This window comes from Sarcophilus harrisii, chromosome 6 (assembly GCF_902635505.1).
Source record: "Sarcophilus harrisii chromosome 6, mSarHar1.11, whole genome shotgun sequence".
NCBI classification, from domain to species: Eukaryota; Metazoa; Chordata; class Mammalia; order Dasyuromorphia; family Dasyuridae; genus Sarcophilus; species Sarcophilus harrisii.
Window position 1 is genome coordinate 80,192,398 of NC_045431.1, and position 15,710 is coordinate 80,208,107.

Consider the following 15,710-nt stretch of genomic DNA (forward strand, 5'->3'; position numbering starts at 1 on the left):
TCCTAAAACAATTCCTACTCTATTGGCTGATATCGGACAAACTATATAATAGGAAAAGGATTTGAAATGAATGGAAGGCCATCCTAATTTCATTAATCCCAAATTGCAATTTATACCCAATTTATAAATTGGATAAGGAAGACAAACCTGCCAATGCAAAGCAATTCAAAAGAACAAATACAGTTGGGGCAGCTAGTTGGCACAGTGGATAGAGCCCCAGCCCTGAAACCAGGAGGACATGAGTTCAAATCTGGTCTTACACACTTAACGCTCCCTAGCTGTGTGATCCTGGGCAAGTCACTTAATCCTAATTGCCTCAGCAAAAAAAAAAAAAAAAAAGTACAGTTATACAACCCAAGAGAAAAAACAGTCTGTGCTCTTTTAAATCCCCAGAAATACAATTCCCTTCCTCTCATCCAGGAAATTCAGAATTGGCTCTTTGGAGGAGTGTAGGGTGGATTGACCTTTCTCTTCTGCAGACCTTGGCAGGCTCTTCCGTGAAGACCTGGCACTGGAAGGTGGCTGTGATGGAGAGGAGTCCGAGTTCTTGGAAGAAAAGCAGAGGAGGCCAGAGTGGCTTTTCCAGGGAGACTGGTCCCTCTGAGGCAGACATAACACACGAATCCCCCAGGAACAAAGGGTCCTTAGTTCTGGGGCATGGCTCACAGGCTTGTTTTTCCTTCCCAAGCTCAGTCAGCATTTGTCTTCCCTCTTGGTTCCATTGCCACATACTACCGTCAGTCAGGAAGCAATGAAAACCCCTTCTTGAGGCAGGAGGTCTTGGGCAGGAATTACAGGGAGCCGCAATACGAAGCCTATCATGTCTCCTTGTGCCCGGGGAGTCACCAGGCAGCAGTATCAGGGGAGCTGCGAGATAATCTACTGCTAGTCTTGACAAACAAAAAAGGTAGATAAGCAAGAAACAAACTGATTAAAGAGCTTACTAGTCCATTTCTGAATAAATGGGTGATTTTCCTGACTTCAGTCCTTCACTTTTCTAGAAACCTTTTGAAATATACTCTAAAATCTTAAACCTTTTTTTCAGATTGATATCTATATTAATGGGCAGCATGTCGAAACGTTTCAGGAGGACTTCACCTTCACAACAGATGAATTTGTTTCACCTGCTCTACCTGAGAGAGATGATGAACTGAAAGGTACGTGCATCCGCAGCAGCCAATGCTTTCTTTGTGCCACGGAGGCCGGCCCCTGCCCCTGCCCCTGCCTGCTCTCCGCTGGCAGCCAGTAGACATGCCCGAATGATGGACAAGGCAGCGCCATGATTTGGCAAGTAGAAGTAACTCATCCATTCAGGTTAGATTGGGTCAACAAAGGATTTAAATCTGAATCAATGGGGCTAGATGGTTCTTTAAGATCTTCTAGTTTTAGCTCAAAGTCTGTGATCTGTTATCACGACTTCAGAGGAAGAAATGAGAGATGAGATGCAGAAGGGAAGAGAAATATGACAGATCCACTTTGTCCCCTTAAAGGGGAGGTGGGGAGAGAGAAGAGATATTAGCATTTATTAAGTACCTACTGTTTGTCAGGCACTGTGTTAAGTGCTTCATAAATATTCTTTCATTTTATATAAGACTAAAATGAACACAGCAAGGTAAAGTCAAGGAAAACCTAATATTGAAAATGTTTTAGAAAGGGATGCAGAGCCAATTGAGGGTTTTTTTTAGTTTTTAGTTTAGTTTAGAATTTTTTAGACAGAATTTTATTTGTTTTATTTAGACAGAAATCGCAGGTGAAAAAAGATGAGAAAAGTGCCCAATATAATGAAGATATCACAGAAACCAGTTAAAAAAAAAAAAAAAGTAGGTAAATCAAATCAGAGAAGAGAGATATTTGGGACAGTCTTAAATGTATTTGAACTTCTTGCTCAAAAAACCACCTGTGTCTTTTAGAAATTTAATTGTTCTGACAAGACCATGAGGGGAAGTTACTTTCTTCAAATATTTATTAATTAAATAAATAAGCATTAATTAATTATCAATTAAACAAATAACTGATGATGACTGTCATCATCACATTAGTGGAATTTAATACTAATGGTCGCTAGTAATATAGAAATATGTTTTGCATGACTTCACATGTATAATGGGTATTGTATTGCTTGCCTTCTCAATGAATAGGGCTGAGACTGGAGAAAGGGAAAGAATTTGGAACTCAAAATGTTAAGAATGAATGTTTAAAAAATCCTCAGCATAAAAAAAATTTAATTAATAGTAAACAGAGAAATCAAAAGAAAAGCAAAGGCTTAGGAATCAAAGCTTAAAATAATACCAGAATCAAAATCTGTTTGTTGGATGAAAAGATAGCATGGCACAGTAGAAAGTATATTAGTTGTGAAGTAATGAATTAAATCCTGTTATTTTTCCCCAGTTATTTCCAACTCTTTGTAATCTAAATTTCAGCAAAGACACTGGTGGGGTTTGCCATTTCCTTCTGAAGCCCATTTTACAGATGAGGTAGTTGAGAACTGACTAATCCAGGCTCATACAATTAAGTGTCTGAGGCTGAATTTGAATTCCTAAAGATGAGTCTTGATTCTTAGCCTAATGCTCTATCCACTGCACCACTTTAGGCAAATCACTTCATATCTCAGGGTATCAAGTTCCTTATCTGTTAAATGAGGGACTAGCATTAGATGATTTCCAAATTCCCTTTCAGCATTATATCTATGATTCTAGGAAAATTTGGGGGAGGATTGGAATTCTGAACATACTTAGACATAAAAATCAATACATAACTTCCTTGAACATCATCAATAGAGAATTTATGGTTAAGTCAGAAACCAGCAAGGTGATCTTTTCATTGTCTATGGGGAAAGACTTCCTAAATGAGTTAAGAAGAATATGTGACATTTAAGTTGAATTTGGGAGGCGTTTGGTCTATTTGAAAAAATTGACTTATTTTGATTACTTTATTAATGTCCAGATAACAAATCAATCTTCCCTGTTCATAACAGCGGGTCCCAGCTTCCTAGTTGACAATACCTTTTGGGTAACCTAATCTGAATTATTGCATATTAAAAATCATGAAACTGGGGCAGCTAGATGGCACAGCCCTGAACTCTGGAGGACCTGAGTTCAAATCTGATCTCAGACACTTAACACTTCCTAACTGTGTGACCCTGAGCAAGTCCCTTAACTACAACTGCCTCAGCAAAATAATAATAATAATAAAATAAATTTTAAAATCATTAAACTTCATTTAGTTAAAAATATTTTGTAACTTAGGCAACTCAGCTTAAACTCCTCATTATTATTCTATCCTTTGGAGGCAATTTTGTTGAATTACTCTTCACAATTTTATTACTATTAAATAATTTATAAATTTGCCCATATTGAACAGAGTGTTCAGCTCTACAGAATATATACATATTTGTGTATTTCAAAATGAGGCAATGGAGGGGAAGTACAGTGTAGTAGATAAAGACCTGGACTTGAAAGTAAATGATCTAAGAGCAAAGCCCACATTTGTCATGTGGTAACTCTGTGACTGTGGTCAAATTCTTTAATCTCTCTGACCCTCTGAGTTTGTTGTAGACCAGTTAGCCTTGGGAGCAATAGGGGAGTAAACTCCTAGAAAAATAAAATACAGGTCCTTGACATATTTCCATAAGAAAGGCAACATGAATATAGAAAGTTATTCTCCTCCCCGAAACCGTACAGAAAGGAAGGAATATTAAATTACTTGCTTCTTGTTTATTATTTCATACTACAGATATTTTTCCTTTCTAGCAAAATAATATTATAGTTTTACCTGTGTGGAAAGTTGCAGATCCCTTAAATGATGCTGTGTCCAATTCTGATTTCATTACTGGGCTAATTTTCATAATGTGACTTTTTTTTTCAATAGATAGAAAATGAATTTACACTACAACTTTTTAAAAATGTTAATTTCCATATGTCATCATAAAACTGAAGCTGTTGGGGTGCTGAGAAAAACTTCAAAAAAAATAATGACTTTTTCAGCCATTGAACTGCTTTAACTAAGCAGTTGATGACTTAGAACAGGGCATCTTAAACTTTTTCTACTAGTGACCCCTTTTCTCTTGAGAAATTTTTGTTTCTCCATTCATTTCAGGAGTCCTCAAACTATGCCCGTGGGCCAGATGCGGTGGCTGAGGACGTTTATCCCCCTCACCCAGGGCTATGAAGTTTCTTTAGAAAGACCCACAAAACAAAGTTTTTGTTTTTACTATAGTCCAGCCCTCCAAAAGTCTGAGGGACAGTGAATTGGCCCCCTATTTAAAAAGTTTGAGGACCCCTGAATAGATGCTTTGATAACTGAAAATAAAACAATAACTAAATTTCTCTTCATTTTTTTTTCCATAGATTTACCACATGGCTCACTGACTTATCGTTTAGAGGATCTAGCCTATACTAGAAGTGGAGATAAAGGCAATTCTGCAAATATCGGTATTTCTTTATCTTCTGTTTTTAAAAATTCCTGCTTGGGACATTTTCATGCATTGTAATATTGGGGCACTAAGCTGGCTAGGAAAGCAACTATTTCAGATGTGGGACCTTACAAAAAAGGGGATGGAATTCAGTTATAACTTTCAAAACAATAATGTCAAAGAATAATGGCCTGCCTTTATCTGAAGCCAGAAAAGCTGATCCTGCTTCTGAGTATTTTAACCTCCTCATTCCATGAATTTTAGAATGGTGGCTCTGCTTAGAACTGCCTTTCAGTTTCCATTTCCCTCACATCCCATATTTCTTATTATCTCTAAGTTTCTGTTCTTTCTTCCCTTCATATATTTTCCATGAAAGTATAATAAAGTAGAAAAAAAACACAAGAAAATTCAAAAATTTGGCCAGATATTTGTCCCTGGAGGTTACAGGGAGGCAAATTCTAACTTAATATCAAAGAGAAATTGTACAAGTAGAGCTATTCCAAAATGCAGAGGGCTGCTTCAACTGGTAGTAAACTCCTTATCATTAGAGGTTGACCAGCTGAAATGGGATGACCACTTGAAAGAATCTAAAGGGATTTATGCTTCAGTTAGACTGGACTAAATAAACTCCACTAGAACTCCTTTTCAAATCCAAATGTCTGCCATTCCTTTCTCTTCTTATCTATTCATTAAATTCAAGAAACTTTGTCAAGTCCCTGGAATATCTAAGATATGGCTGGAGGCATCTGTTTTCCTTTTCTTTTTACTTTATACCTCTTATTCACTCTTAGAAGCATTCTTCAGTCCTATGAGACACTCTTATGAACTACTGAGAGCCCTCTAATTATACTGAGTACTTTGGCAAACACTAGACATGGGTTGCAAAATAGCTATTCTTTAGTAGAAAGTTTTCACTTTAAACCTCTTAACACTCATCGAACGGTAAAATGCTGGACTACATGCAATTCCGAAAAGGACCAAACATCCATTGTTGACTTTGTGTAAACCCAGAAGACTTTGTGACTATTCTTGTTAACAGAGCCTTGATAGGTGTTTATAAAAAGCAGTAGTACCTTTGAAGCCCCATTTAAACATTACCTGCCTCAGAGGACACTTAAGTCCCTCCAAGCTCTTGTGCAGATCTCCATCACAGAGTATGAGCCTTAGGCCGATGACAAAGGTATCAGAGGAGTTCTGAATCCTTTTCTGTATTATGGACTCTTTTGGTAGTTTGCTGAAATCCAGTTTCAGGAAATAAAATACAAATTACAAAGGAAATCAGTCATATCAAAATACATTTATCAAACCTATCCATGGACCAAAAGGTCCATAGGTTCCTTGTGTGAGAAGACCCCTTATTCCATGAGGAACACTGCATATTGTGTTTTTTCCTTGTATACCTCATTTCTACCCATCCCACTTTGGAATAAAGCTACACAACCAGTGCCAGTCATGAGTTCAGTCTGAGTAAGGGGACCTGATCATGAAATATTTGCTTGGGCAAAGGGCCAGCCTTAACTTCCTGGCATTTCTACCAGCTTCCTGCATCTGTAGCTTCTCAGTGTACTTTGCTTAACCCTGTGATTCAGAATTGCTAATGCAAAATATCTCTCACTCCTCAATCCCAGAAACCTCCTCTCAACTTTTCCTACACTTAGCTCTCCCTCTGCATGTTCAAATCATTCTCTGCTCTCAGGAGCTCACTTAAATTTAGTTCCCTTTATCCTAGATCTTTAACATACACTTCTGGCATTTTCAGGCCCTTTCAGAAAGATAGCTCTCCCCAAAAGATAGCTCCTTCATGGTCATCTTCTGAAATGCAGCTCCCTCTCTCATTCCCCTCAATATATATTTACTCAACATTAATATTTCCATATAATCTGTTCTGAATGTCCTCTTCTCCCCTACTATAATTCCCCAAACACTGTCCTTTGCTCCAATCTCTGAAGAAAAGGTAGCTCCTTTTCTTGTCAAATCTAATCATTCCCTTTCTCCCCTTGATCCTATCTCATCCTATCTCCTCCAAGGACTTGCCCTACCTTATCTACCTTTGTCTCGTCTGGAATTTGTGAAACATTTGTAGATCTCCCCTCCCCTACAAACCAAAACAAACCAAATACCTTACTCTTGACCCTACTATTTCTTGAAGGAATCCTCCAGTCCATCAGTAAACAATCTCATACCTCCTCCAAGAGCCTTGCAGACATCTCAGACGGGACATCCAGTCCAAGACAGCTCATTGTCTTCTCCCCAAGCCCTCTTCCCCTTCTGTTTGGCCTGTTACTGGAGAAGGCAGACCATCCTCCCAGTCCCCATCAAGAGTCACCCCGATTCCTCCCTTCCTCTCCCTCCCCACATCCACGCCGTTGCCAAGCCTTACCACTTTCACCTTGGCAACATCCCTCCAATGCATCCCCTTTCCCCGTGATGATGTTACGTCTCTGACTCAGACCCTCATCATCCCACATCTGGATCACTGCAGTAGCCCCAGAGTACGTCCTCCTGCTTCAAGTCTCTCCCCAGCCCAGGCTAACAGGGTTTTTCTAAAATGCGGGTCCAATACCGCGTCATCTCCCCAACTCGGCAGACTCTGGGAGCTTCCTATTGCTTCTATGCAAAATGCTCCGCTTGGAACTCTTACACCTGATACAGTGACACCAGCCTTCTGGCTATTCCACGGACAAGGCACTTCACCTCCTGAGTAGGAGCATTGTCTTTGCTGTCTTTGGCTGTGCTCCATGCCTGGAATACTTTCACTCCTCCACTCCAATGACTCCTGGCTTCCTTTAAATCCCAGCTAGCTAACATCTCATCTCCTACAGGAAACTTTCCCCAATATAAAAGCTTTACTGGGGCTCCTTCTTCCTTCTTGATTAACATACAAACTCTTCAGTTCGATGTTTAAGGCTTTCCACAATGGGGCTCCCACTTACCTTTCTAGCTTCATTTTTCATGACCTCCCTCATGTATTCTATGTCCTAGTCAAAGGAGACTATGAACTGGAGATTCCATCTCTTATTTCCATAAATTTATACAAATTGTCTCCCAGATCTGGGATATAATTCCTCTTTACCTCCTGCTTCTTAAAATTCTTATTTTCTCTTACTATTCAGTTTAGGATCTCCCCCAAACACAGCCTCCCTCCTTTAATTGTAATGGCCCTTTATCTATCTGCTTACTTGCAGTATCTCCCACAAAAAGCAAGCACATTGAGGGCTAGAACTGTTTGATCTTTAGCAGAAAGCTTTGAACACAGTAGGAACTTAATAATATTTGCTGCAGTGAATTAATCTTACCTCACTAATGTAAACTCTGAATTCTTTAGCTAAATTCTTTTTACACTCAATATCAATTACTGCAATCAAGTTAAGTTAAATGTAGCCAAAGGCATGAGTTAGCCAATTATATGCTGCTCATTTTTCTCACAAAACCCGAGAAGCAAATTTGTCAAGAAAGATCTTTTTCTTGTTGAAGTGAAAAAAAGACTTCACAATTTCATTCAATTAATGTAACAAAGATAAATAAAACCTATCGTACTACTACTCTTATGGCTCTCCCATCCAATCGCACAGGGCATAATGTATTTATTTTCAAAACCAAAGTTAACTAAATTAAAAGTTTTTTAGAATTTTATAGTTATTCCTTGAAATCAATGTAAAAACATGGGAAGATACAAAACCAGGGTCTAGAATACTTATTGAACTGTGAAAATACTCACTGGACTATTTGCCTTTTGTTGGCAATATTCCACTGGTCTATAAACATGGAAAATATATTACTTATTCACCAATGGATTTAATCCCCATACTAATATTGAAGATAATATAATGTACGTATTTTCGAGAGAAAAGTTAACTAAATTAATAGTTTTTAGAATTTTACAATTATTCCTTGAAACCAAGATAGAAACATGGGAAGATACAAAACCAGGGTCTAGAATACTTATTGGACTGTGAAAATGCTCACTGGGCTATTTGCCCTTGGTTGGCAATATTACACTGGTCTATAAATATGGAAAATATATGATTTATTCCCAAATGGATTTAATCCACATACTAATATTGGAGGTAGTATTGGAGATGTCTGATTATCTGTGGATTGTCATCTTTGTGATGTCTTGTTTTATGTGTTGCAGGTGTTGTAGCACGACACCCCCTCTATTATCCATACTTAAAAAAAATTCTAACTGCTCAGGCAATAGAAGACTACTTCCAACACCTGCTGCATAAAGAAGGGGCAGAGGAGACTTTAGTCACAAGGTATGTGTTATATTCATATGCCTTGCATTTTTGCTTTTAGGTTACAAAGAATTATTTTTTCTTTTTTGATCTCGATCTTATGATTTCATCAATTAGTCAATTAAGAAGTATTTATTAAGTGCTTTTTATGTTATGGGCTCAGTATCTGGGATGTTGAGCATATAATGTCAGTATAAGAAATTCTAGAGGGTCACACAAATAAGGAGGACAATATAGGTATCGCCATGTAAAATATAAAATTACATGTGATATTAAAACTAAACTGTATATGATTGAGACTCAATATTTCATATATATAATTCTCTATTCATGTCTTTCTTTGTAAATGGAAATGCTTATATTTGTAGATGTTTATCTACACAATCATGTTGATTTAATTTTTTTAAATTTGATTTTTAAAAATCACTGCAGGGTATTCTCTCTTCTGATCCAGATTGGCAACTGGGCTATAGTTTATGTTTTAGAGAGTTGCCTGGGCTCTAGACAAGCTCAGTGATTCGTGCAAAATCACACAGGTAAGAGGCCTGAAACCAGGGCTATTTGACACTAATGCTGGCCCTTTATCAGTTATGGAAAGCTGCCTTTCTCTACAAATAGTTGCAGTTGTTTCACTTTTGAAAAAGTGGATTTGTAAGCTTGTACCTAACCACAGTTTAGAGACTCCATGTCAAATGAGGTATTTCCTCAGGCTCTAAGTACAGTTTAGAGGTAGGAAAAACTAATGTGGGATAAAAAAAAAAAAAAAAAAAAAAAAAAAAAAAAAAAGAGGAAACCAAAATGAAGTTTGTACAATAAAAGTTAGAGCATTTATATATTGCATTATATATATATATGTGATCTCATCTGAACTCATGACAACCCTGGAAGGTAGATGTTGTTATTCCTATTTTACAGATGAGGAAACTTGAAACTAAAAGAGTTTAGGTGACTATTCATTCTGCCATCCAATTTTCCAGGTGCATGACTTACAAAACTGACAGGACAGATTTTTGAGCTACTATACAGTTAAAATGACATAAATTTGGCAAGGGTAGCTCATAGAAATCAAAATCTGTAAATGAAAATGTTATATTTAGACGTTTGTAGTCTCAGGTACTGAACACATTTTAAAATACTTGGAAATTTTATTATGTAACTTTTAGAAATGTATTTCAAATGTTGCAGTGAAACATGGACAACTAGATTTTTTTTCTAATCAATTAAACTACTTCCTCATCACTTTGATGATTTTCATATTGTGATATGATGCTTTTCAAATATCACTCTACAATGTACTTTAAGACCTTCATGGAAAATGCAACTCTAACGTCCCATCATAGCTTAGAGGTGAGCTTTTTTTCTAGAAATCTATGTCAACAAAGTGCACACTGGGGCCATTCCCACCAAGCTTTAGGAACTGGGCTGGTGATGGACTGAATGTTTCACCTGAGTCTAAATCTAAGTTCAGAGAGACTCTTTACCAGATTGGTCAGAAAATGACAAATGTTTTGACCATAGCCACTCTTAAAGCCTGTCTGCTGAATTAGGGTTCCATGAAGCAATGTGGTGCTGTAGAAAGAGCATGTTAAAGAATCTCACTGAGGACATTTCCTACATTCTACAGACTCTTGCTGGGCCCGTCTCCATATCTGTATAATAATGGACAGGGACTGGATGGTACCTAAGATCCCTTTCCTCTATATGATCCTATGGTGTACATTTTTGCAGAGGGAGGACACATACTAATAAAACTGTAGATCCTTAAAATATATTTCAGGATAAATATTACTTATTTATATTTCTCCTGTGATGATGCTTTTGCTTAGTAAATAGGAAGATATGCAAACTAAAGGAAATGATAAGTTAGAAAGAGACTAGATTGGGGGGGAAAGGTGGAAGAATATTTTAGTACCTTAAATCTCTGTTTCTATAAATCTCAAATTTCCTTTTGAGTAAAATACAATTTTCTTAAAATAAGGTCATCTTTTGCACTAAATGTATATGCTTGACTGTGTGCTGCCAATAGGTAAAATATATTGCTAGCCCAGAAGATGGTTTTATATATGGTGTTATTAATTAATGTCTGTGCTGTCCCACATGTACAAAGCACATAAAGCATATGCTTTTGTCTATGTATATACACACATACATATACACCCATTAATATATGCATGCGTGTATATATACACATATCTATATATGAATATATCCATGTGTCCATTTACATACATATATAGGGACATATATAAATACACACATATCTCTATCTCACTTGTAAAAAGATAGAGCTATCTATTTTTGGAAAGCCTACAGAATCAAACTTATAACCATTTCATTTGATCAGCTACAGTAACATGTATATATTAAGAGAGGATTTTTTTTAAATTTAATTTCTCTTGTTAAACTATGATTACACTCAGTTTAAGAGAGAATGTTCTTACTAAATCAAATGAGAGAAAAACCTATAGTGGAAGCAGTATTTTAAAAACTAAATGTTGAAAAACTTATTAAACTAGAACAGAAATACTAATCTGGGCTATTAAAATTTTATCAGTAGTATCATACTTCCAGTCATCTTCTATCTGAACATCATAATTGGTGTTACTTCTATAAAATGGAAATAATGGCATTCTTCCTCTAACTCTTAATTTCATTCTGGTAGTATTTGTTGAATTATCTTCAGAAGGGTTGTAAATGTTATAGAATTATGTGTGTACATACATATATATGTATATAGTATTCAGAGTTTTCATGTGTGTGTATTTTTAAAATAACAATAGCTTTTTTATTTTTCAAAATACATGCAAAGATGGTTTTCAACATTCATTCTTGCAAAACTTTGTTTTTCAATTCTTTCTGCCTCCCTTCCCCCTCTCTTGGAATAATCCAGTATAGATTAAACATGTGCAATTCTTCTAAACATATTTTCACATTTGTCATGCTACATGAGAAAAATCAGATCTTAAAGGGAAAAATGACAAAAAAAAAAAAAAGCAAAGTAAACAAACTATAACAACAACAAAGGTGAAAATAGTATTCAGCTGTTTAAAAACAAATAGAAAAAATACTGTCCTCTGGCTTATAACTGGTTTGACTAGCTTCCTTAGTTCCAATATGAGTGTATTTTTAAAGGTTGATTTCTCCCCCATTTTTCCAATAAAACTTACTGTAATATAAAGTATTCTGCAATTTCCATAAAAAAAGATAATTTTTTGAAATGACCCTGTTTGGGATTTTCTTGGCAAAGAGACTTTAATAGTTTATCATTTCCTTCTCCAGCTCATTTTACAATTGAGGCAAACAGGGTTAAGTGACTGCCCAGAGTCACACAGTAAGTGTCTGAGGCCATATTTGAACCACAAAGATGAATCTTCCTGACTCCAGGCCCTGAACTCACTCTCTCTCTTTTTTTAATATTTATATATGTGTGTGTATAAATATATATATATGTATATATAAATATATAATATGCATGTATATGTATGTGTATGCATGTGTATATGTACATATATGTGTATATGTATGTATATCTATGTATAGTATATATATAGATATACACATATATACATATTTATATATTCCTTTTGACTTCCAGAGGTAGGAATCAGAAAATAGTGGAAGTCACATAAATTTTCAGACATATTCCCTATACCCCTCAAACAGGTACTCTGCTAAATTTGGGGAAAGTCATCCTAGCATTATTGGAGAAGATGATAATTGCCGACATTTACAATTTCAAAGTGTCAAAGTTTTGAGCCTCATGACAACCCGGGAAGTCTGCACCTTGGACATTATTAGTGCAACTTTACTAATGAGGAAATGGAGGCTTCAGGGTGTAAGATGAATTGCTTGTGGTTATTCAGATAAGGGTCATGGAAGGGATTCAGTCTCTCCTGACTCAGCCCAATATTCTTTTTGCTCCCACATGTTATCAGTTCGCCAACATGTAGCTACAGGTTTAAGTCTGCACATAGCACAACTTGTCCTGACAACTGGGCCCGGGCTCTTACAAAAATTGGCTTTAATCAGAATTTATGGCGTCATGTCAGATGATATAATTTTGAACTCCTTCATTCCTCTAACAGGAAGCAGTAGATGTCAAGTTGTCCTTGGAGTCAGAAGACCCAAATTTAAGCCCTGCCTTTGACCCTGCCCGTATGAGTCTGGGCAAAACACCCAATCTCTCGCTGTTTTGGGCAATCCTGGAGAACCTGAGTTTCAGAGAGTGTGCTAGATCTAAACTGACAGAAGGAGTTCCCTCATCTGAGAGTTCCCCACACCAGTGAAATTACAGATCTAGCTCCTTCCCCATCATCAACCAAGGACTTTAATATGATTGTTTTGCTTATTTATTTGTTTTTGTTTGGGCTTGTTATTTTATCAATCTTTGCAGTACCTGGTGAGAAAAGGGATGCTTTTAATGGAAAAAAAAAAAAAAAAAGTAATTGTTCTGCAATTTATACTCTTAGAAAACTGCCTGGAGAACTGAACAATTAAGTGACTTGCTAAGGATGACAATCAATAGGTGTCAGAGGCAGCACATAAAATGAAATCCTTCTGATTCAAACAGAAGTCTTCTACCCACAACTGCTCTCAGTATGAGCTGAAAAAAGGCTTGGCAAGCCCTCGTACCAGAGGAGCCGATCTTCCCCAAGTACTTCCTGTACCCCAACTCTCAGCTCCAAGAAGTCGCAGCGTGCATAATGACCTCACCCCAATAAACTGCCTTGGCCAGATGGGTTTCACTGGGTTGAGGGAAACTAGGCCTCAAACTTGTACAAGAGTTAGGGGGACCCCAAGCAGATCTTTACTGGTGGAATGGGTAGAAGAGAATAATTTGTGACCATGAAGCCAACCGAAGCAGGCACTGTGGGGCGCTTAGCGCTTGGTCAGACATAAAAGACCCCTATGTTATCCCCTACATTTTGGGTCTTTGCCATTTGTCTTGATTTCTGTCTTGCCTTGGACTTCAAGGACTTTGGAAGGGAGAATAAGGCTGATGGCCTTGGGCAGTGCTCCCTCACTTAAATCCAATTCATGCATTAGTCAAGACATCATCCCATGATATCATTGGCTCTCTGAAAACAGAGGACAAACAACTCTCAGTATAGGTGGACTAAATTGTGAAATTAAAGAAACAAGACATAATAAATGAAATCATATTCTGTAATGGTTTCTTATTACTTATAGTAATTGATCCCCAACCTTTTCAAAGTATAGGACACCAAAATGTCATAAGCTACTTTTTCATCCCTCCTCCCTCAAATCTCTTGTCTAAAACTAAGTAGTTTGTTTAATAGAGAAATAATTGGATCTAAAGTCAGAAAGTCTTGAATTCAAATCTTGCTTCAGAACTTGCTGGATATGTTACTCAGCACAAACCAGAAACTCTTGGATTCAGTTCTGTCATTTGTAAATTGGGGATAATAAGTCCATCTACCTCACACTATTCTGGTAAGGATCAAATAAGATAACTTTTTTTAACTAAAGCTTTTTATTTTCAAAACATATGCATGGGTAATTTTTCAACTTTAACACCCCCCCCTTCTCCCACCCCCTCCACTAGATGGCAAGTAATCCAATAGATGTTAAACATGGTAGAAATATGTGTTAAATCCAGTATAGGCATTTATATTTATACACTTATCTTGCTGAACAAGAAAAATCAAATCAAACAGGAAAAAAATGAGAAAGAATAAAATGCAAGCAAACAACAAAAAAGTGAAAATGCTATGTTGGGATTTACCCTCAGTTCCCACAGTCCTCTCCCTGGGTGTAGATGGCTCTCTTCATCACAAGATCATTGATACTAATCTGAATCATGAGATAACATTTTGTAAACATTAAAGTACTATACAAATTCTAGCTATTAATAAATATTGTTTTGGAGAAAATGTTATGACAAAAAGCTTATCTGAATTCAGTATACTAGTCTTAAATGAATTTGTTTCTCATCAAACACAATGGCATGCATGTTTATTTAAAAAAAAAAACAACAATACTACATATTTAACATCCATTAGACTACCTGCCATCTAGGGGAGGGCTGGGGGAAAGGAGGGGGAAATTTGGAACAGAAGGATTTGCAAGAGTCAGTGTTGAAAAATTACCCATGCATGTTTTGTAAATAAAAAACTTTAATAAAATTTTAAAAAACCAATGCTACATATGTGTGAAATGTTCTGTCTACAAAATGGCAATGTATGTTATACACATGGAGTCAATGAATATTTATTAAGCACCTATGGGTCAAAGGTCTAGAGCCAGAAAGAACCTTAAAGGTCTCTAGGACAGTTTCCCTCATTTTCCAGATGAGAAAACTAAGCCTTGATGAGATCACAGGAATAGCTCAGATTCTGTGGACAGTAAATCCAGGATTCAAACCCAGGTGCTCTGGCTCCAGTCTCTCACCCTGAGTTTCTTCCACAACCACAAAGCACTGTACTAGACTCTACAACTCCTGTCTTCAAAAACCATGTATTCTACATCATGTACCTAAGAAAACACCAAATACATCTTATATGATTTCAAGAGCCCTAATAACTGGGAAATCACAAAAGGCCTCATGGTGTACCTCCTGGCACAGTGCCTGGAACATGCTAGGTACTTCATGAAAGCTCACAGAATTAAATTAAATGGAATTAACTCAATCAAACTCAACTGCCTCCTGTTCCCAGCTTTCCTTTCTCTCTCCATTCACTCACATGGAATGTCTCATATCCAGAACACACTGAAATCCTTGAAGGTTCACCAATTCTTCCCTGAAGCTCATATATGAAATTATACTCTTCCTCCTCAAAAATGATTTAGAGTACTTAATCAGGATCACTTTTCCTACTCTGTGATCTGTGTGCTCACATGTCCTAGCTGCCCTCAAAGACTATAAGCTCTTTAGGGTCAAGGACCATCTTTGTTCATATCTATATTGCCAGTACCCAACTCAAAGACTTGCATATCATTGACACTTCGTAAATGTTAATTGAAAGAAATGTTTGCTTTTCTGACAAAACAGGGAGAAAAACAGAGCCTTCTTCCTTTTGTACCATATGGTTATTTCTTAT

At 36.7% G+C, this 15,710-nt stretch overlaps 1 protein-coding gene across 2 annotated transcripts in view; it reads left to right on the forward strand.

Moving 5' to 3' along the window:
- LOC100932208 overlaps window positions 1–15,710 on the forward strand; it is a 131,358-nt gene that overhangs the window by 100,670 nt on the left and 14,978 nt on the right. Inside the window, exons 16-19 of one of the 2 annotated variants that reach the window (XM_023505919.2) lie at window positions 1,046–1,157; window positions 4,347–4,430; window positions 8,547–8,670; window positions 9,082–9,435. In XM_023505919.2, the coding sequence (XP_023361687.1) occupies window positions 1,046–1,157; window positions 4,347–4,430; window positions 8,547–8,670; window positions 9,082–9,166 (405 nt within the window). In that variant the 3' untranslated portion in view covers window positions 9,167–9,435. Of the gene's footprint in view, window positions 1–1,045; window positions 1,158–4,346; window positions 4,431–8,546; window positions 8,671–9,081; window positions 9,436–15,710 lie in introns of those variants that run through there. The other variant, XM_023505918.2, reaches the window with a different exon arrangement.